The sequence below is a fragment of the Nuphar pumila genome, chromosome 6, assembly GCF_984573655.1.
Source record: "Nuphar pumila chromosome 6, dmNupPumi1.hap1.1, whole genome shotgun sequence".
Lineage (NCBI taxonomy): Eukaryota > Viridiplantae > Streptophyta > Magnoliopsida > Nymphaeales > Nymphaeaceae > Nuphar > Nuphar pumila.
This window is the reverse complement of record NC_143254.1, coordinates 100,327,650-100,350,017: the sequence shown is the minus strand read 5'-3', so window position 1 is coordinate 100,350,017 and position 22,368 is coordinate 100,327,650. Positions and strand designations below refer to the sequence as shown.

Sequence of the window (22,368 nt, the reverse complement as noted above, 5' to 3'; positions counted from 1 at the left end):
TAAAAAAAAATGCATATTTAGGAAGAAATTCACATATTTCAAAGGAAAATATATCTAGGAGAGAATTCACACATTTTGGAGGAAGAACACATTTAGGAGAAAATCTGTATATTTGGGAGAAAATTCACATATTTGGGAGAAAAATCTCATACTTAGGAGAAAATTTACATATTTAGGAGCAAAATTGCATATTTTAAGAGAAAATTTGCATATTTGGGTAAAAATTGCATAGGCATTTATAGGAGAAAATTCACATGTTTAGGAAAAAAATTCACATATATAGTAGAAAATTCACATATTTAATTAAAAAATTTTATATTTAAGATAAAATTTGTATATATAGGAGAAATTCACATATTTAGGAGGAAGTTGACAAATTTAAGAGAAAATTCATATATCTACATATTTTCTGTATTAGTTTATGTTCTTAATATCTCTATGATTTGACGTAAAAAACCTATAATTTGTGGTCATTGAAAAGATGAGACATAGACCTCTAACTTATATGTTTTGTTCAAAACCACAAACTCCTTTAGGGTTTTTATTTTTTAGTTCTAAATCGGGAAAAGAAACATGTTATGATAACCAATTAATATATCTTTGAGAGGACATTTCTCTCCAGTCGCTCATCATATCAAGGTGATATTGGTGGTGTTGAAAAGCATACACCTTATTTTGTCTTTGTCATTTTTATTGATTTTTAGAATTTCAGTGCATGTGGCTAAAGAAATAGTATAGAATAATCAAGATTTGTGCGCATGTTCATTTCCTCTTTTATGAACGTTGTTAGGGTTGTATTTCAATGCCTGTTTATTGTTATTCAGTGAATTAGGTATCGCTAAAAAGATATTTATGCCTAGTTTCTTTGTTATTTTTTGTATTTTTTTAGAATCTTTCATTTTCTTGGTCAAGAGTCTATGGCAAAGTCTATCACAGATCATAAATATAATACTTGGCCACATATTTGAGATAAAATTTGTATATCCGAAGAAAATTCGCCAATGCAAAGGTTAAAATGGTTATTTTAACATTAGACATTTACGGTTTTGGACATTGAGTAAATTTGAAAAAATTATAGGTTTTTTTGAGAAACACATCATCTTTGTCATATAGTACAATCATTTTTCATTCAAAAATTGTGAATCATAGTCAAAACATGAGTCAAGCTGAGTCTGGTATGAAACTTTGCAAACCTTGGCTGACTCTATATTGATTGAACCCATTGAGTCAGACTTGGATTATAATCGGATCTCCTAGTTTGTCACCAAACCTTGACCCTATAGGGTTAGGTGCAGGTAGGGACCTCATCAAATTGGACCTACCATAGAAGAATCCATACCCGAATCATATTCAGTAAAATAATATTTTCTTTTATCTTTTTTACATTGAAAATTTATGGATTTTAGTCAGAACTATTGTCAGACTTGGGTCTGGAACAAAATTTCAAAAAGCATACCCAATTCCATATATTAATGGACTCTTTAAGTTTGACATGGATTCTAATTGGACCTCCTTGTTTGTGACCAAACCTTGACCCTATAGGGTTTGATACAGGCCAGTCTGGGTTTTGTAACAAAATTTTCCCTTTCTTTATCTTTCATTTAACCTATATAGAAAACAAACAGGTATGACCCCATATGTGACTCGAGTTGGACACGCATATTCAAAAAACCCAAAATCAAGATACGATCACACGGTTGTTTTGAATATTTTACTCAATAAAAAAATTATATCTTTGATGTTTTAATTTTTCTAAAATATTATTGAAAAATAATAAAATAATGTTTAAAATATAAAATACATATTTGGCTGTCATGATCGTGTCTCGCGACATGCCCCTAAATGGCGTGTCATCATAGCATAGCATTTGAGAGAGAGAGAGAGATTGATTGGTGCACATTTTTAAAGCGGTGAACGAATAACTTTTTTTTTTGGACGGAAAAAGCTGGGCTTAGGCAGACCCCTACCAGTTATACAACGTCCCAACCATTTGGGGTTCGAACTTGAAACGTCCCAACACAAGGTGACGTAGGTTTCTCTTTTTGTTTCTTACCATTTATACCATATTGGCGCTGGCCATCATGGTACATCATGACCAACCATCTTCTCTATTGCTATTTACTAATGAGATGTTCAGCTCAGAGCACGAGGACAGCAAATGGTGTGCGCCCTAGAAGGAGAAAGTAAGAAAACCATTACTTCCCGTCAATTTTGCATGCGGTCAACAAGAATTTCATACATTAAATGGTGTATACATGGGTATCTTTGGTAGTTTAAAATAATAGAAAACTGCGATACCATGGATTTTTCCACCCAAGTAGGAAAACAAGGGGCTTTAGCTATTTATTTATTTGTTTTGTTATCCGTAGGCTCTTTCCATTGATTTAGGATATCAGACCTGAAAATAGAAAACGGGCAAAGGAAAAGAACCAGTGAACAACTTTGTTTTGTTCATAGATGCGTGGATGGAAAAGAGATGGTTAAAAACGTTAACCATTAATCAGGGAAGCTTATGAGCCTATCTCAGATAAGACCAACAAACACTTTCAATTGATCCCGATCAAACACGCCTGCTCCACGGAATACATTATATAGCCTAAAAGGCATGAACAAAGTTCAACACCTTTGTATATAATAATCTAAATCAAATCAGATTTAAACCAAAAGCATTGACATGCATGACAATAATCGTCCTCACCGATTTTGTCTACTCAACGAAGTACTTGGAAGTTGGAAGCCCTTACTATTCCTGAAAACTGAAACAAAAACAAACAAACATTCAAAATGAAGAAGGCTCCGCCACACGAGAGCATTAGGCGTCGGCCACTGCGATTCTGCCAGCCACCTGATCAAGGTCACGCTGCCCGCTAGATGTGATTCGCCTTCCCCTGTCAAAAGACCACATGGAGAACCTGTTAAGGAATAACTAAGGAATTTTAAGTTATAAGTGTTGAGCCACGTTTGGTGCACCCATTAAGCCCAACTCGCTTTTCCCTTGAACAGAAAAATTAAATTCATGCACCTATTTTCCGCAAAGCCAGCAGTTGAATCCAACAAACTTTTGAATATTTCATTTAAACAAGGGAAATGCGGGGAGGCAGGGCTGGACCAACTTGCCCAACCTGCTTCTTTTCTGTTTCCAAAACACAACCAAAGGAGTAGTGCTTTCTAACCCTTTTGGATCAAGTTCAACGATGTTCATCTTCTCCAACTGCTGGAGAATGTGACGAGCAATAGACCCACTGCTTTTGCAGAAGTGAGGTGGACGGCACCCATTCCTTTTGCGCCCACCATAGATCTTCTGGAAGCCACCAACACCAATGCCTTGCCTAAGGTAGATCTTCCTTGCCATAGATGCTACAACAAATAAAAAAGAAACAAAACATAATATAAAATAACAATTATATGGTGTACATATATGCTAAGATGTGCATATCAAATACTTCCCATGAGCGTGTGTGTGAGAGAGAGGCCATTACCAGCTCTGACATAATACCAATCAGGATCATAGGGTGCGAGCTCCTTGAAAGTTGCAGTCTTCACAATATCAGTCCAGTGTGGCAGTTCAATCTGGTGAAAAGAGAGGTCATAAGTTCAAGCATCATTGCAATGGGTAGACCTTTTTGCCTTTCAAAAAAAAAATCTGGTCAAAACCAATAATGGTATAGAACAAGATTAAGCTATCAAAACAAAAAGACAAGATAATAGCTGTTCAATTTCCTGTTCTAGATTCTTTAAGTTAATGGCATTAACAGCTTCTCAGTGTGATGATTGTAGATGTTTATTCACCTAGACACTTGCATATTTTCTGCATATGTCTAGCCTCATCCAAGGCCAACTTTTTAGATCACGTATCAGTCTGGAACATGACTAAGATGATTTGCAGCATAGGCCTTTTTGGAGCTTACAAAAGCGATGGCGCACCAGAAAGTTTTTCACCCATTATTCACTCACGCACAGGCTACAAAGGAAAGACAATCTGAAGGAAAGGATCAGCGATAAACATGGGATACATGTAATTGACCATGCAGTAGCCAGTACTGTGCGAGCATCAAGTTAGACTAGCTTATCTCATACCAGATTAGGAACAGTTTGTTCTACATTCTTCTCTGTAGAGAAGTCCAAAAACATCTCCAGTTTCCAAATCATGGGTTCTCTTTTTCCTTTAGTCCACGTATTAATCCACACCTGGCATCTAACATGAATTTATTCTTTTAAGTTGCACCACTCTACAAGAATAACTTCCAGCCTACCTTGTGAACACCTTGAGTGGATCACTTTCAAGGTACTCTACTCCACCACATTCTAAATGAGACACTTTTTTGAGGTCCAATTCATATGAAATACTGCAAAACCTAATTTAGAACATGAAATAGGAATTTTTGACATTACAATACATTTTACATTTTGTTCCTTTTCCATGTTCTCACAACTACTAGGAATCAGAAGGTAAGCCTAAGTAAGGCGATCTACAACATCCAGTACCTATAATCACAAATAAACTTTAATCACATATATACTATATAGGGGCATGACGTAATAATAACTAAAACAAATTGAAACTAGTATGACTGCGCATCTCAGGCTAGGCTCAGAGAAAGCTATACTTTTAATTAATTCATAATATCTTAGATGCAAATTGAGAGTAAGATGCAATCTAAAATCCAAATGGGCCAAGGTAATAGATCAATATATGTAGATCCAAAATTCAATTTATGACAGACTTTTCAAAATCAAGAACTCATCAAGATGATGGTGTATTTGTTGAATCTTGAACTTCACAGGGTTATTTGACAAATTATTCGACATCTTAAAAATTGAGCTGAGCAAAATCCTGTTTCTCTAGTACCAAATTCATGCAGGTTGTAGGAAGGGCATCCCTGAAGTTCACAAATCTGAGACCAAAACCCAACCACGAAAATTCAAATGTCAGAAATAACTGAAAATAATGAATTTATTGCACAAAAAACTGCAAAATAACAAAAAAAAATAACAATAATAATAATGTGCTTCATAAAAAAAGACCATAGCCTCCTCTCTTGAAACCTGTAAATCCACATTTCTATGACATTGTAAGAGCGCGGCGCGGGGGGGGGGGGGGGCAGAATTAGAAGTAGAGAACAAAAAAGAAGAAGTAATAAGAGAACAGAAAAAGAAGACGATGCCACAAGAGAGGAGATCAATCATCAATGATTTCACTCTTCTCTCTAAACAATATATTACATGTGAAGTGTTGGGGTAGAATTCTGAGGACAGAGTTACCCTTAGGAAAAGAAACCAAAAAACAAAACCTATACATGAAAAAGACAAAATTGTCATCCTACAAAGCTAGATATGATATGCATGCCCTTTAATACCCTCCACCCCTCAACTATTTATAGGCATCTTAATTCTGCTACACTCTCTAGTCTTGGAGCACACACTCGAAGATGGTGGTGTAGCTGATGGGTTTGTCAGATCGACCTCAGCCCTACCAGACAACTGACCAAACTTTTTGATAGCCACGGAGAACATGTAGGTGCTCCGGGAGCACCTTATCATTATTATAGAGAGTGGGGGGAGGGGTAGGAAAATCCATCTGTCCAGACATGTCAACACAGGTACGTTGGGTCAGATGGCGTGTCCGTGTGACATAAGCAGTAGACTAGAAAAGTGGTAGGCAGCTACCACTTACTCTATATTGTATACATAGTAATGATACGGTGCTCCTGGAGTAAGCTGCATGTATATTTAAGATGCATTACCGCCGTTGGATCTCAAAAAATCCAAAAGCTATTAAAAGGGAGTAGGTGCTCCACATTGTTATTATAAAGAGAGGGTGTAGGAAAATCCATCCAGAATTACCAAAGTTACCTACAGTCAAATTATAGATAATTTTAGAGTTACAACAAGAGAGCGAGAGAGATTTTAGACTAAATTAGTTATTTAAAAAATGGCCAAATTAGAAAATAATGGATAATTTTAAAAATTACCAAATGTCAATATCTAATAAGCATGGGATTCAATTTGCTAAAAGAACATATACATAATGAAGAACGTAGGTTTATTAATTATTATTATTACATAGGGATTCCATTTCTTCGGTTAGGAAAGAGGAGATTTTTAAGTCTGAGAGAGAGGGAACACTTACTCTCTTTTGGTTATGATGACTAAATAGAGGTTCTTTTGCTATGCAATAAGGAACACATAATAGGCATTATATACTTTTCCTTTTTCTTAAATCATATATATTTTGAATTTGGTTTGGATCCTACGATAAACCTCTTCTTTATTGCTCCGTCCATGAGAACGGGCCGTTGATCTGCACGAACAATTACAGCAATCGATAAAATTCCACAGCTTTCAAGAGAATAAACTTGGCAACGACAAAAACATAAAACATGAATAAAAAAAACTACATCAGATGTCCTTCAGCAAAAGGGTACACCGAAAAAAACCTCAACCTTCATGTTAAATAAGTTGTGTGCCAGCATCAGAATATCTGCATGTTTCTTCCAGTAAACCTTAAACCTTCCTATCTCCCATTCACCATTGACCATTAAACAAAACAACTTGGCACCAACATAAAAAATGGAGCTATGAATCAAAACCTATGCGACTAAATTTAGGATCGAAGCGAGTAAGCAAACAAAAATAAGCCAAAAGAAAAAAGGACAATCGCGCAGGTTAAAGAAAAACGAAGGAAAAGAAAATTCCACTTCCCAAGAAGGAAACGTGCCACGGAATACAACTATGCGCTCACCATCAAAATCCAAGTACGAACAGTAGCTACAAAGGAATCACGACCCGTTTCAATCGAACAAAATCATTTTAGCATCGCAACCAACCACATCGAGCAGTTTGCTTTGATCAGAAACGTCGAATCCAAACAACGAAAAACCTTAAAAGAAATCCACTAGATCCACTCTAATCTCAAGAACAAAGAAAACAAATCATTTAAACAACACGATCCATGACATAATCAATATTTCTTCAGACAGAGAGAGAGAGACGATACCTTGCCGGAGCGTTTGAGGTGGGAGGCGTAGGCCTTCACAAAGTCGTGTGGGGAGACATCCTTTACCGCCCTCGCGGTCGCCATTGGCTGCCGCCTCTCTGGTTGCTGTGGCAGACTCTCTCTCTCCGCTTTCCAAGGGGACGCTAGGGTTTTGCACCTTACCTATTAAAAGGACTTGGAGAAAGCGGGTCTTCATATGGGTCGGCTAAATTTTGAGCGGATACGAGATCTAGTAAAAGATTAAGCCAGATTTTGGATTCGCATCCGATTTGCATCTCATGGTGTAGCTTTCAATCTAGTTATGACACGAGACACTGTGGTACTGGATGCACCGAAAATGTGTAAAATACTATTGATTTTTAGGTGACAATGCAGAAAATATCGGGTTAAGCCCGGTTAGGAATCAGATCCGTCATTCTGAACAAAATCCAAGTAGAGACCCTCTGGGTTTGTTCCGGATCTAACACTCATTCAATATATGAATATGGCTCTGACACGAGCCTGAATTCCAAAACATTTGCATATCACTACCAAAACTGTTTCCACTCATATGTAGAGGTGGGCACTGGCCCCGGCCCCGCCCGCCATGGGCATATTTGGCCCTGGCCTGGCCCGAACTGGGGCTTTGGCCCAGCCCGGCCTGAAGCGGGCTAATAAGAACTGGGCTGCAGGCCCACACATTATATATCTTATATACATGATATAAATAATACATTATATATAACATAATATATCTTATATAATAAGCCCTGCCCGGCCCGATTAGGCCCATGGGCCTAACTGACAGAGGGTTTGATGGCTTGGATAAGTTTCTTCACAAGGTCTCAGCTCATATGGTAGGAGGTGCTTGTGAATGTCACCAAATTGATGAGATATCACAAGTTTGAAACCACAGGTGGCATCTCTTGCCGCAAGGTTTTGAAGCTGGGTGTACTCTTCAATGAGCAAGGGGACCTCAAGGATTTTACCCACCCTTGGACTATCCAAAAAAAAGGTCACATTAGACACTCTTTTTTTGAAGGATATTAAATAATTTTTTTTACTATTACAATATATTGATTAAAAAAGTTTTGTGCCTTGTGTTATTTCACTAAGAAAAGTTTGAATTGGAAAGTTCCCCAATCAAGTGTCCATGTATCCTGTTAGCAGGAATTAACCCAGCAATTTTTTTCCATGCACAAACAAACAAGCAAAAAAAATTCTGTTTTGTTTCCAGCTTGTTTTTCTCATGCTACACAAACAAGCGAGAAAAACTTCTCATACCAAAACTTCTCATAGGCAAAACTTTTTTTTCTGAGTTTTTCTCTCTCACCGTCCTGATAGCATAAAACTCCAAGGGCTTACTCACCCATGGAGAGTCACCAGGCTTCTGTTTGGGGTATTACGGAGTATAATTATCACACGTCCCAAATGGTCAAATATTGAGGTTGGGATGAGTCGGGTACCCAAGACATAACCGACCCACATCGTTGCACTTAATGCTTCACTCGAACTACCAACGCCTTACACTATCATATACGCCATTGAGAGTTTCACCAGGCAAACAAGAGAAACCACATAACCCCAAAAAAGTATTGATTTTCATCTTCAACATATAAATCCAACTTAAAGGACCACTCATGCGGCCACATTTTTACTTTATCATACAACACAATTTCCGGACAATTGTGCAAGAGATTGATGAAACGTTACAATTTCAGAAATAATCCACAAACACGACACAACTACTTCAGATTTAACAAGCCTGTTCTACGAAATACAATATAAACGAAGTCAAAAAGATCAAAAGAGTTCATCTCCTTATATAACAAAATCAAATCAGATTTAAACCAAAAATCATGAACACGCATGACCAAAATCGTCCTCAATGTTTTTTCATACTTAACCAAGGACCTAGAAGCTTACCATTACTACTAAACTGAAGCCTAACTGAAAAAATGAAACATTCAATGAAAGCAGAACAATACGCGGAGACCCCTGTTCTACCAGCCACCTGATCAAGGTCACGCTGCCCACTGGACGTAATTCTCCTTCCCCTGTCAACAGAGCACATGGAAAATTGGAAACCCCGTTAAGACAAAGATTAGAGAATTCCTAAGTTAGATCTGTTTGGGGAAGTATTGAACCATGTTTGGTGCAACAATTATGCCCAACTCGCTTTTCTCTTGAGCAGGAAAAGATCAACAAGAAATTACAAGCTCTACTTTTCTGCAAAGACAGTCATAGAACCCAACAAACTTTTGAATGATCTAAGGCACATTTCACCGAAAGGCACCCCATCCCCCCCAACAGGAAATTCCTTCTAGAGAGCAGTGGGTGTGACACATTTCATACGAGATCTGTGGTTGCGTCCCCACTAACTGTTTCCCATAGGGTGTTTGTATCATCCCCTGCGGGAAACAGGGCCACTTTCATATGAAGCGGGACAGAAACAAATACGCCCTTACAGTTTAAATAGGGAAAAGCGGGGGTAAGCAGGGCTGAATCAACTTGCCAGCCTGCATCTTCTCTGATTTCAAAAGAGGTAAGGCTTTCTAACCCTTTTGGTTCAAGTTCAATGATGTTCATCTTCTCCAACTGCTGGAGAATGTGCCGAGCAATAGACCCGCTGCTCTTGCAGAAGTGAGGTGGACGACACCCATTCCTTTTCCGTCCACCATAGATCTTCTGGAAGCCACCAACACCGATTCCTTGTCTAAGGTAGATCTTCCTTGCCATAGATGCTAAAACAAACAGTAAAGAAGCAAAGCATAAGACAAAAACTAACAATTACATGGTGCATATATGCTCACATATGCAATCAAATACTTTAATTGGCTCTGTGCTTCTCTGAATGCACACACACACAGATGCTATACCAGCTCTGACATAGTACCAATCAGGATCATAGGGTGCAAGCTCCTTGAAGGTTGCAGTCTTCACAATATCCGTCCAGTGTGGCAGTTCAATCTGGTCAAAAGCAACAATGACATAAAAGAAGAGTACCTATCATATAAAAAACATGACATAATCGGCGTTCAATTATCTGTTCTAGATTCCAATTCAAATTACTGATATAAAAAAATCCTCTACAAAATTTGAAGTCTGATGATTGTAGCTGTTTCTAATTTGAATTTATTCTTTTAAGCTGCACCACTCTACAAGAATAGCTTTCAGCCAATCTCCTCGACACCTTGAGCGGATCACTTTCAATGAACACTAATCCATCACATTGCAAATGTAACATTTTTTTTTATCAATATACAACACTTAAGCTCCATTTCATATGAAATACTGCTAAATCTATATTCTAGAACATGAAATAACCTTTTCGTATTACACAATGCCTTTTGCATTTTGTTCCTCTTCCATACTTTCACGACTATTCAGAAGGACCAGATAGGTAAGCCTTAGTAAACATTCTAGAACGTCCAGTACCTATACTCACAAATAGACTTTAATTTGACATATATAGGGGGCATGATGAAATTATGACTAGAACAAATTGAAACTAACTGGTATGGCGGAATCTAAGGTTAGGTCAAAGAATCACACTCTTTTAATTAATGCTTGATATATTAATGCAGATCGAGAGTCGGATGCAATCTAAATTCCAAATGGTTCAAGTTTAATAGGTCCATACATGTGGATCTAGGGTCTAATTCATGAGAGGCTTATCAAACAATTAGGGGGCCTATCAGAATTAAGAGATCTCTCACCTATAAAGAGGAGATGTAATAACCAGAAAAAAAATTTATCATCAAGGACCCGGGTCGAATCTGGATCCGACCCGGATCCAAGCCCCGTGAGAGGACGGCTATTGGTAGGCCATAAAGGCCTACCCAGCGACGCTCGCTCCCCCTTCTTTCTGCTTATAAATGAAGCAGGCGGGAGGGGGGGAGCATCAAATGCTCTCCCCTCCGTGACACCTCTCTTCCCCCTCTCGGCTCCCCCGATTTCCCTCTTCCTCTGTCTCCCCCTCCTCGCCGTCGCCGACACCCGCTACCCACCTCCGTCCGGCACCGTCCAGGTGAGTCTCCCTCTCCCTTGTCTTCCTGTTTCCCACATGAGAGGGGGGAAGCGAACCCCTCCGCCTACGGCCACGGCAGGAGGGTTTCGCCCCCCCTGTCTTGCGATTTCCGGAGGGGGCGAGCCCCCTGCCTTTTGGTATTTTTTGGCAGGGGGTTTCGCCCCCTTGCCTTGTGCTTTTGGCAGGGGGGTTCGCCCCCTGCCTTGTGCTTTCCGGCATGGGGCGAGCCCCCTACCCTCTTGTGTTTTCCGGCAGGGGGCGAGCCCCCTGCCTTCTTGGGTTTTCTGGCAGAGGGTTTCATCCCCTCCCTTGTATCTTCCGGCAGGGGGCGAGCCCCCTTGCCTTATATTTTTCTGGCAGGGGGCGAGCCCCCTGCCTTGTGTTTCTGCAGGGGGTTTCTCCCCCTGCCTTGTGTTTTCCGGCAGGGGGCGAGCCCCCCCCCCCCTGCCTTAGGCCTTCCGGCAGAAGGCGAGCCCCTGCCTTATGTTCTCAGGCAGGGGGCGAGCCCCTGCCTTCCTTTGTCTTCCCAACAGGGCCCGAGCCCCCTACCTTCTTATGCATTGCGGTAGGGGGTTTCGTCCCCCTGCCTTGAGTTTTCGGGCAAGGGGGGAGAGGCTACCCTCCCTATTTACTCCCTTCCCACACCTCTCTTCCTCTCACTCGCCTCTTCTTTCTCCTCCCGCACTCTCTGTCTCCCTATCCCTCTCGAACCCTTGCTCGACAACGGAAAAACTGAGGTCGGCGGACTCACCTCTCGCATCAACAACCTCTTTCTCTCTCTCTCTGTCTTCTCCTACCCTCTGTCTCTCGCTCCTCTCTCGATTTGTCGCTCGACGGTGGAGCAATCGACACCGACGACCTCCCCAACCGCGACAATCTATCCTCCTATTCGCCGGAACAGGTAGGATCTTACAGTTGTTTTTCTTCTATGGTGTGTCGTGGGTTTGAGCTTGAGGTGTGGGGTGCTGTAAATCTCCAAATCATGGGAAAGGTTTTAATGGCTGCCATAAACCCCAAATCGGCAGATTTAGGAGTTTCGGCTGCTATGGACCCAAATAAAAAAAAGGGGGAAAAGAGGGGAAATTCTGCTGGGCATGCTTAGGTAATCCGACTTAGTAGGTTTATATGAATGCATGTTGTGCTTATCAAATTTTACTCATGTTTCAAGCTCTTTGGATCCAATAAGGGTAATCAGTCATATTTATAGCATTGGTTAAAATGTGAAATTTTGGGTCTTAGTATCTTCATCAGCCATCTTACCGTTTATCATAAAATGAAATTTCTGTTGGATGTCGATTTTCTGGTAGGAACATCGAATTTTGTTTGAATTAGTTATTATTATTACTTTCTTGGTTGTAGCAGCACCATGTGGTAAAAAAGGCAGCATATTGATTATCTTATGTTGTGTTGATGCAAAACAAAAATTATGTTTGTCGACTTTCATGAAATCATGATTTTCTTCCATTACGCTATGGCTTATTCCTTCTCAGTTGCAAAGGAAAACACAAAGCAAAAATGCTTCTTTAGGTCTGTTTGTTGATGTGTGGTTTCACTGTAACACTTAAGATTCATATTTTTAATGAGATAGTACAATATTTGAGACCTCTAGACTGAAAATTTATGCACAAATTCATAGACTCAAACGATTAAGCTAGAATATACATCAGCAAGCATATGCGTGCGTAGGTCAAAGACTCTTCTCAAATTTGGCTGAAGATGATGAAATATAACAACTAAATCAATAAACAAAGTACTCTGAATCCTGAAACTAGAAAACTACCAATGTTGGAGTTTGCATGGTAGGATATACCTAGCTAATTTAATGGGCCATGGATCTTACAAAATGTACTAGATGTGCCTGTATTGTGATATACATCAAAATGTTATGTTTTTGCATGTTGTATATAAAGACAACGTATGTTAGTTTCGACAAATTGTAAACATTTCAAGATATTTATGAGATGCCTGCTTCGCCTTTGTAAACATTTTTGTAAACAGTATGCATGAAAATTTTAATCTAGTATTAATGAATTATCAATAGTGGGTTTGTGAATGTGGCAATTATCATTTTATTAAATTTTATATCTCCATTGATCCTTATAAAGGGCGGAGCTAAGTTAATGATGATTCATGTCAAAGAGTTTTAACGACTCTTTTAGTTTGAGTGAACCATGGTAGTGATAGATGAATAAGGATAATTTTCCCTTATGTGTAATTGTTATGGTTTAATGTTGGCATGTGAATCGCCAAGCCTGATACTTGAAGGTTTCACCATGGGTCTCGAGTTTAAGAGGTTAATACCCACATAAATATTGATTTTTGCTCAACTGATTTAAAGGTATCGGGGCATCGGTGCTTGCCGATTTAAAGGTATCGAAGCACTCTGGGTAATAACGATAACACTGATGAGAAACTTAAATTTAAATTCTACGGGCTGACTGATTTAAAGGTACCGGGGCAACCGTGCTTGACTGGACCTACTACTGTGGTAGTAGGAGATAGTTGGGAAAATGCCCATGTACTTTGGGTAATTTAAATAAATGAAAAGATTAACCCACTCAGATTCGGGCTTACCTTGGAGAGGGTAGGTGGTACAAAACTCTGGGGACATGTGTTTAATTGTTCTGAGCGAAAATGACTTGTTGGTCCGCAGTCCTCGGAGTTGGGAGACCCGGACTACCAATGTGTCCTAGGTGGTAGCGCTTTGTTCTTCCCCAGAAGTTAGGAATGCATCCTGTTTTGGTTTTGGCCTTTGAGAGGTTCTCTCGGTCACTGGCCGCTCCCTTAGGATTTTCAGTTTCAGTTAGAATATTCAGGTTAATAAAACACCCATGAATAATGAACTCTCGAATGTTCTCTTCTAAAATGGTTGCTTTGGCTCGCATGTACCCACGGGATAATTAAAGATAAACATTTGAATTAGATCATCTTAGGTATCACATGTGAGTAGGTAGTGTCAGAATTACAATTGTACACATAAATAATTATTTTTGACATATGGCATTTAATTTTAACAGGCAATAAAATATGCGGTTATGAGATGATTTAATTCTGATAATACTGTTACCTGCTAGTTAGCTTCTTATAAATTGTTGACTGTCATAGCGTAGATGTTTACTTTTCTTTATATATGTTGAAAATCACATACGGTACCCACATCACATACTTGACACATGATATACCTACAAAAAAAAATTCAGTAATTCTTACTTAGACAGTTGTAGTCTAATTCCTATCAATTTATCATTTTTCAGGCGAAGAATAGAACATCATGAGTGACTGCGGGATGAAGTGTTGATCGAGATGTTTGGTTTATTGTTTTCTCGGGACATCTCAGATTAAATTTCAATCTATTAAAATTCTTGTTACTTGGAAACTCTGGTGTCATTATTTATTTAGAATAAAATCAATGTTGTTGCTTGAACACTCCTGTAATGCGTCTGAATGCTTAACCAAATGAAATAGTTGTTTTCGATGTTATAAAAAAAAGTTCCTAAAAAATTTGGGTTAAAAATTTCGGGGCGTTACAAGCCACATGTCTCATGACTTATTACAATTCTCATTCTTCTCTCTTAATCAAGGATTTATATGGTTATAAAATCTATCCCGAACCATGAGTAGACAGCAAAAATCCCCACTGTCTAGTTCTTTCGATCTTGGCAAGAACCGGCAAAAGAGTTCCATAATTGGCATCCAATTAGTACACAACCAGAAATGAAATAAATACATTAGGCATATAATCTATATAATTAGATCAATGAAACAACTGCATGCTTTCAGTTCCAACTTTTGCAAATTAACAATGAGGATATATAATTGGTGCAAACATTAAAACTGAAAAAATGAGCACAATTGTGAAACCAAAAACAGATCATAAAGAACCAAACAACATTCCCTACACTTGTTTATGTTCTGTATGTCTGTGTGATGATGCCTACATCCAGCTGCAACATCTGATCCCATCCATTCACTGTTATTAGCTTCTATAACCTCTCCAATGGCAGTAGCCTTCGTTTGTAATGGAAGCCTTCGGAATAAATCGATTCAAGCACAATATCCATCCCAAGTTCCATGTCACAAATGAAATATAAACGGATTCACTAATGATGATTACACAAGATCACAGACCACATATCCTGCCTTCCAAAAATTTTGCAGGAAAACAGAAATCACACATAAAAAACTAGAGAAATCAAAGGTCATGACAAGGGAACCAAATCTCAAGTTAGAAAGAAGTGCTTTGCATTTCTAGTGCCTAGAGATTTAACACTAGATGTCAATTAAAGATGAGAAAAGAGATCAAAGTCTGGCATCCAGAGGAGATCACCAATCATAGAGTATATTGACATCTTTTTTCTTTTGATTACAAGGTATTAATGGGTGTTAGGTGGACAACCAAAAAACACTAGTAAATGCTGGGGTATTACAACAATATGAAGTGTCATGAAGGATGGCCAAGATATATGACACCAACATATATTCTAGCACACAATAACACTGATATTGGTTCCAACACCACATGGAAATAATACTTGGATGAACACCAGAGAATTCTGTTCTTTTGAACCAATACCATAAGAACTATAAGCATGCACTGATAAAATACTGATACTCCCCAACAGCCTCAAATAAATTTCATCATATAATATTATCAGTAAAAAATTGGCCAACACCTTGCCAAACTTTGTAAAAGAGAATATCAATTAAGGGTTTAAAATGTTAATAATAATTGCATACCATTCATAGAACACATTAAACCAATCAATATGCATTGTTAAGGCAAAAAGGAAGGTATGCAAATCCTTGAAGAGAGAGAGAGAGAGAGAGAGAGAGAGAGAGAGAGAGAGCATATCCACCTAGCTCTGATTGATAGGTTGAAAGCAGTCGACCACCAATATTTACCAACTCTTCGAACTTGGTGACCCTGTCATAAGTCTATTATTTAGGATAACTCAGGAAAAAAAAACTCTTACGAAAAAAGTTCTGCTAGAATAGGCAAACATGATTTTACAAAGGATGCCTGAACAATGAAATAAGGAGGGTTAGTGAAGAATTTCTAAAACTGCAGTAAAAAATGAAATCAATGGTCACGCTTACAGATCCTTATAATTCAAGAAGTTAAGGAGATAACTTGATCAGAGTCGATGCATCAAAGACAAGTGCATTTGAACAAATTTCTGTAAAAGCTACAGATTCCAGTATACTAAGTTACTAACATGATTATAATGGTTACAGAAATTTTATCTTCTTTAACATGAACAGTTGCACGCAAACAAAAACTAGAATCTTTTGTAAAAAAAACTTTTTCCTCATGAATTTTAAGGGGAGAAAAGAATGAGTTATGAAATCCGTATAAAAGGATAGGCTTATATTTTACAACAATATATAATGACATGGCTTATAATTTATAACAACAATTTTACATAACGGACATGAATAAAGAGGAGATCGCTAATTGGTTATTGCTTCCATGGAGAAGCTGAATGTCAATTATTATTAAATCAAACAAATAATTTGGACAAACTGGAAAATCACAATCTACAGATTACAACTTAATTTTTAACCGCTGCATAAGTGTCCAGATAATGAACAACATTCAAGAGTTACAAAATGATTTAGTGGAATAGAGTTTGATTTTCCACCAGGAACATCTTTAACCTAAACTTCTGGCACTGAAACATGTCCTTGGATGAATGCTTTGCAATGCAATTTTCCAATGAACCTACAATGCTAGAAGGTCACTAGCAAAGCATTATCAAGGAGGATGAACATGTGACTTTAAACTCGGAAACTATGATAACAAACTTACAAAAAAAAAAGAAACATTGTAAAAAAGGAGAAAGCAAATCATTATGCACCTCCTCATGAAATCTAGAAAGATATCATGCGCCTTCTTGTCAGAACCAAATAAGATTGTATGCCCATTGCAGTCCATGCCACTGATGGTATTAGAAAAAACTCCTGAAATTTTACATAATAATAAAGTTATTTCAGATTCAAAGAAATAACAAACTAAGATGTAGAATACTATCTATCATGCCAAACACATTCCAGCAGTTAGATCCAAGAAAACAGCAAATTGACTATAAAATGATATGTAAATGAAGTGAGATGACACAAAGCCCCTTTAGACCAGCTCCAGGTTTGCCCGTGCCAAGCATCCACATTTTCTCATTCTTCTCACACTTTGGCTCTCTAACAAATTAACACATTCAGATGAACCTAGAAATATATGATCCGTAAGTAACTAAACTAAAATAAAAGGTGTTGAAATACAGAAATCCCAAATAAGAAAACACCATGTTCCCTGTCACAAAAGAAAAAATTGAATTGTTTACTCAGATAACAGCAGATCAACATTGATCTGTGATCAGAAATTAATCAAAGAGGTAAGTGAAATAACTAACATGTTTATAGCATAGTTGAAAAGGAAAATCAACAGAAACATGGTGGTAGCGTGCATGCCTCTGTGTATTTTAAATCTGAAAAATCTAATGATATCTAATCCTGCAGGAGTAGAATTATAACATGTCAAAATATCATAATGACTCTTCTTGAACAGTGACCCTCCGGTTGGGATGCAGGGGATGCACAGTGGTTTAAATGGAAGAAGAGATATTTCAGGATAAATTCAACCAAGTGACTCCTTGGAACCACTTTCTATACTACTTATAAATGAGCAATGAGAGGGCATTGGTTGACAAAAATACACAGACGTTTTAAGATTTTCAAAATGACAGTGATTTTGGGGTAGTTATCATGTCTTTTTCGAACTTTTTCATGATTGTTTTTTGTTTTAGGGTTCATTACCCCCGTCACGGACATGGTAGCTTCGTAAAAACTTTGGGTTTTAAGACTGTTTCAATCTTTTTCCTTTTTGCCCCCCACCACATACTCTGTTTTCCACTCTTTCTGGCTGGACAGTGGACACCACCATGGATGATCAATAGGGAAGTAGGACCACGGTCAGATCATACTGCGATAAACACCCTAAAACAGCAACAGCCGGTTCAAACTTCAAACATGAGCCTCTTTGGGCATTGCCCAGAAAATCGTGTGTTTGAGCTTGATCTCATATTGTGAGGGTTTCACACCCTTTTCCATGGGTGAAAGTGCAAGATCACCGGCTTTGTTGAAGGGTTTAACTTTCAATTGTCTTTTGCCAGTAGATTTCTCCCTGATGTCCCTTAAAATTGTTATCTCTTGAGGATTGGTCATGGTTTTGGAGTCCTATTGTGATTTAGTGCTCTGATTCTGATAGTTTTTCGTGGTGCAGATCCCTCAAGTCTCTCGACTCAAACGTGGGCCAGGACCTCTTTATCTTTGTTTTGAGAGAGAAGGCTATGGCGGTACTGCTCGCTGCAAGGGTATCAAGAGTAGAAAACCAGGACACCATCGTTGCTGCCACCATCGGAATGCTGGCAGACCCCAAAGAGGGTGCATTTGGAAAAGTCTTTTTGCTTTGCTTTTGGATTCTTCCAACTTTTTTCTCATTTTTGTTGATCAAATCAAAACAACCACCATGGTTGAAATCATGAAGTGCTGATGTGGTATTTGAAGTATCTACTGGGATTAACAATATGTTTATACTTGGGTTAGGTTTCTTCTTTCAAAGCATATATTTTCCTATTTGGTTAAACCTCTGTATAACTACCAGTTCTAAGAAGGTTTCTATGTTTTTGTGTATTTTCCTTTTTTCACAGACGTCTAGCACCTTAAAGTAGTTACTCATACAACATTAGCTTGATGTACCTTTCTATACATGTTTCTTAAAAGAATACTAAAATGTTTCTATCATTTGTTTTGATGTTGATGCTTAGATTGAGGTTTTTTTCAGATATTTGATACGTCAGTAATGGTGGGTGCACTTCAAATTGGGTGGTTTGATGAAGCTACATGATTTATAAAAGGCTGGTTCCTACAAGAATAGATTCATTTGCTATGCTGAATGCTATTTTCATGTGTTGATCTCATTCTTTTCTTTTGATTTTTCTAAACATATAGCATGTTAACAATGCTGGATACACCGCAAAATTGGTGTCCTGATGGAGTTAAAATGGCCATACCAGAACCATCGGTTGAAGCTTCTACAATGTCACTCTGTTCTTTAAGCATTATATGTGTGTGGACCATGCGGTTATTACCGATTATCATAATTATAAACTCTTCATTTTCTCAGTTGTCTCTGAATCTGGGTTGTTCTTGCTTTGGTAGCTGAGATATTAATGACATTAAATTTCCTTTGTAATACATGTTCAGATAATATGTTTTTCTCAGCTTCTCTTACTTTAACTATGTAATGAAATATTTTGTACTTTGAGGCTTTTAATTGTTTATGATGTTTGACAATTCAGATGTTTGCTTGTAACAGTTGACAATAATTGCTTTTGCATGGATGTGTGTGTTTATAGTTTGTTTTCAAGGTCTATTATTTTTCACCGTCCTTTAGGACGGGCCGTTAAGCTAGTTTAAGTAACGGAGGCAAGAGGGATGGAGTGCGGTGCATCCACTGCCATCAAACAACTATTTAATAGCTCAATTTTTGTATCTTTTTCTTATTTTACGGAATCTGGTTCAGAGTACAGGTTACAACTCCACCCGCAAGATAAAAACCAGCAAAACAAGAAACAACGACGAAGATTATCATTTACCTGGTGACGATCGTCGGCGGCACGTTGCAGTTCGTTGAGCAGGTAGCGTCAATGCTTGCGCTTCCGACTCCTCGAACCCCCAGATGCAATGGGGCGAGCACATCACGGTGAACGAGAAACCCTAAAACGGGATCGACAAAGAAGGCATTGGAATCCTGTGGAGATAAAGATGGCGATCTCTTCCTCCCGCTCCCTCCACCGCCGACTCTCTCTCTCCAACGCCAGGAATTCAGCGGTAAATTCCCTTTTATAGGGCCGAGTTCGGGTTGGAGCTGTAAGGGTCCGTGGGCCCGAGCAAAACAAGGTTTCAGCTACGGATGCAAACGGATTGAACACGGGTCATGGTTGGCCTGAGTCCGATTAAGTTTTTCAAAGAACAAGCATGAATCAGAGTTCGGGTCTGAGCTTACTCCGACTTAGAGAGCTAATCCATGCCCAAATTTTAAAGGGTGATACTGGTTCCGGTAAAAAAGTTTGGTAACATGAGTTTTACATTAAACAATGCAAATGGATCAGATCAGATCCATATCTGAACACATATCTGCCCAGAATCACCTATCTGAATCCATAAAAAAAGTCTGATCATACAAGTCTAAATCCAATCTTAATAAGTTTTCCTATGGCTCGTCCTTGGCGAGGTAAACCCTGGGTGGGGTCACTTACACCCAAGCTCTTACGGAGCCCACCAGTTAAAGCCACCTGAGCACCTCGTGAGAGTCGAATATGGGATAAAAGGATGAGCACCACTGCCACTTAAGCGATCATATATAAAATGGAAGATGGGCACAATAATATGTACTAGATGGTACACATTTTTTTTAAGGTTTTAACTTTATTATATTACTAATGTGAGTTTTCACTTTGGTCCGAAGGTTGGTCGAACTTCTAAAAGCTTCAGACCAAACATACAATTAATTATTCTAAATTTTGTTCAGTATTTTCATCTTGTTACGATGAAAAAAAAATGACAGAAATGAGATAACTTCAATCATGATAATACATTTCAGTATACCACGTTTAAAAACAATATTCTCGGTTAAAATATTTATCAAGTTTTCTGGTGACAATTTTAAAATATCTGGATATCTGTTTCATATTATCAAGTTTTCTAACAACAAATTTAAGATATCATGATATCCTTTTTTTACCAAACTACGCTTTCTAGTTCTATTCTCTGTCTTCCAAAAAAAGCATTAGGGTTACCAGGATTAGGTCTACTTGTTAACTCCGAGTCAGGTTGACACATCAAAAACCTGCCCAAACAAAGTAAGCGATAGGATTCTGGGTTTATGTAGTTCTCTCCTCCCCGCTACAACAGCTGCCGAAAGACTGAGAAGATGGCCAACTCTTTGCTGAAGAAGGCGGGCTTCGAGAAACGATGCACAAAGAAACTCAAGAATTCTCGTGGCGATCAAAGCATCTCTCTCTGAAGGGAGGATAGGGTTTATTGACCTATGAAATTTGACCATAAAACAAGTCCCCTGACTAGAGTTATAAGTAGATTTGTTAAAAAACAACCATGTCAACAGGAATGTGTAAATCAAATGACTTTTTCAAGATATTTGAATCATCAGTTAGAGCAAGGGGTCAAATCAAAATGAGCCACAAATTTCAAACTATGAGTACAAAAATAGCGATAACAACAACAATGAGCTTTTCATGTTACAGACACCATAAACAATACATACATTTGTTGCCCTCTGAGAAAATTTTAACAACGAAGGAGTTAATCTTTCAAAACTTATTCTGAAGAGGGTAAAAATATCACGACCCTGTTATGGCATTAATCCAAAGAAAGAAGCACCTCCTTTGCAAATTTCTTATCCAGGCCTTGCCGAAATTTAAGATACCCTTTCTGGTATTCTTCCTTCTTCAACAACAGGCAATCCTTTCTTGATAGGAATAACAACAATAACCATTATACTTTCTTGATAGGATGGTGAGCTGAGCACGGGCTTGCTCGTTAGAGATGGCTGTATTCCTTCTATTCCTTCACCACCTCTCTCTATCGGCTCGGCTCACTTGGATAGCATGTATAGAATTTATGTATTATACATGTTACAAAAAGCATGATAGCTCAACTGGTTGGATGAATATACTTGTATCCACCAAGTCAGGGTTTCTGCTTTCTTGGCTCAGGCAAATACGCGCTGACCTTAGCTTGGCTTGCACGAGCCATTTGACCAGTCTGAACAGCACCTGACTATAAATGAGCCAACCCCAAACCAAATGTCTCGATCGATTATCCTTAAGACCCAATAGGTTGAGCCATTATGAGAACTATGTAAGATACTGGTCCAAGTTGTGCTAATCCAATTAGGCCAGCCTGACTTCATTTTACCCTTTGTCAACCGTACTGGCCTATCGCCTGCTTTGATTAATAAAACATTATGAAAATCGTGATCAAAGTTCTAGATAACTGCCTTAAGGGGGCTTGGCTTAGTGGGGTGAAAACTTTGATAAATTCAAAGTTAAGGGTTTATCATAGAGGGAAGAGGTAGATTATGATGATACATATTCTCTAGTTGCAAAATTTGCATTCATAGAGATAATTTAACTATTGTAGCATATTATGATTTATATCTATATCATATGGACGTAAAAATTGCATTATATAAACAAATTTATTTTTATGATACAATCAGAGAGGCATGTTGTTACGAGTCAAGAAGATAAGATGTATAGGTTGAAAAAACTTATGTACAAACTTA

General features: G+C 38.2%; 2 protein-coding genes across 2 annotated transcripts; both read right to left on the bottom strand.

The window, feature by feature from the left end:
• Nucleotides 1-2,528: 2,528 nt before the first annotated feature.
• On the bottom strand, nt 2,529-7,145 carry LOC149835406 (small ribosomal subunit protein eS19z-like). The gene is made up of 4 exons (XM_090008477.1): nt 6,998-7,145; nt 3,480-3,570; nt 3,174-3,357; nt 2,529-2,888 (listed from the first exon to the last, which is right to left on the bottom strand). The coding sequence occupies exons 1-4, from the start codon at nt 7,079-7,081 to the stop codon at nt 2,813-2,815; spliced, it is 435 nt and encodes a 144-aa protein (XP_089864603.1). The 5' UTR covers nt 7,082-7,145; the 3' UTR covers nt 2,529-2,812.
• A 398-nt stretch (nt 7,146-7,543) lies between these two features.
• Nucleotides 7,544-21,576, bottom strand: LOC149835405 (small ribosomal subunit protein eS19z-like). The gene is made up of 5 exons (XM_090009580.1): nt 21,508-21,576; nt 9,856-9,982; nt 9,537-9,720; nt 8,903-9,033; nt 7,544-7,662 (listed from the first exon to the last, which is right to left on the bottom strand). The coding sequence occupies exons 1-5, from the start codon at nt 21,574-21,576 to the stop codon at nt 7,544-7,546; spliced, it is 630 nt and encodes a 209-aa protein (XP_089865706.1).
• Nucleotides 21,577-22,368: the final 792 nt, after the last annotated feature.

Excerpts from the sequence above, each read along its gene's own strand:
- LOC149835406 (XM_090008477.1), bottom strand. The coding sequence starts at position 7,081 with ATGGCGACCGCGAGGGCGGTAAAGGATGTCTCCCCACACGACTTTGTG. Across the intron at positions 3,571-6,997 it reads ACCTCAAACGCTCCGGCAAG|ATTGAACTGCCACACTGGAC; the intron begins GTATCGTCTCTC and ends TCTTTTCACCAG. Across the intron at positions 3,358-3,479 it reads TTGGTATTATGTCAGAGCTG|CATCTATGGCAAGGAAGATC; the intron begins GTAATGGCCTCT and ends TATTTGTTGTAG.
- LOC149835405 (XM_090009580.1), bottom strand. The coding sequence starts at position 21,576 with ATGGTTATTGTTGTTATTCCTATCAAGAAAGGATTGCCTGTTGTTGAA. Across the intron at positions 9,721-9,855 it reads TTGGTACTATGTCAGAGCTG|CATCTATGGCAAGGAAGATC; the intron begins GTATAGCATCTG and ends TGTTTGTTTTAG. Across the intron at positions 7,663-8,902 it reads GCTTCAGTTTAGTAGTAATG|CCCAGTTCTTATTAGCCCGC; the intron begins GTAAGCTTCTAG and ends GTGGGCCTGCAG.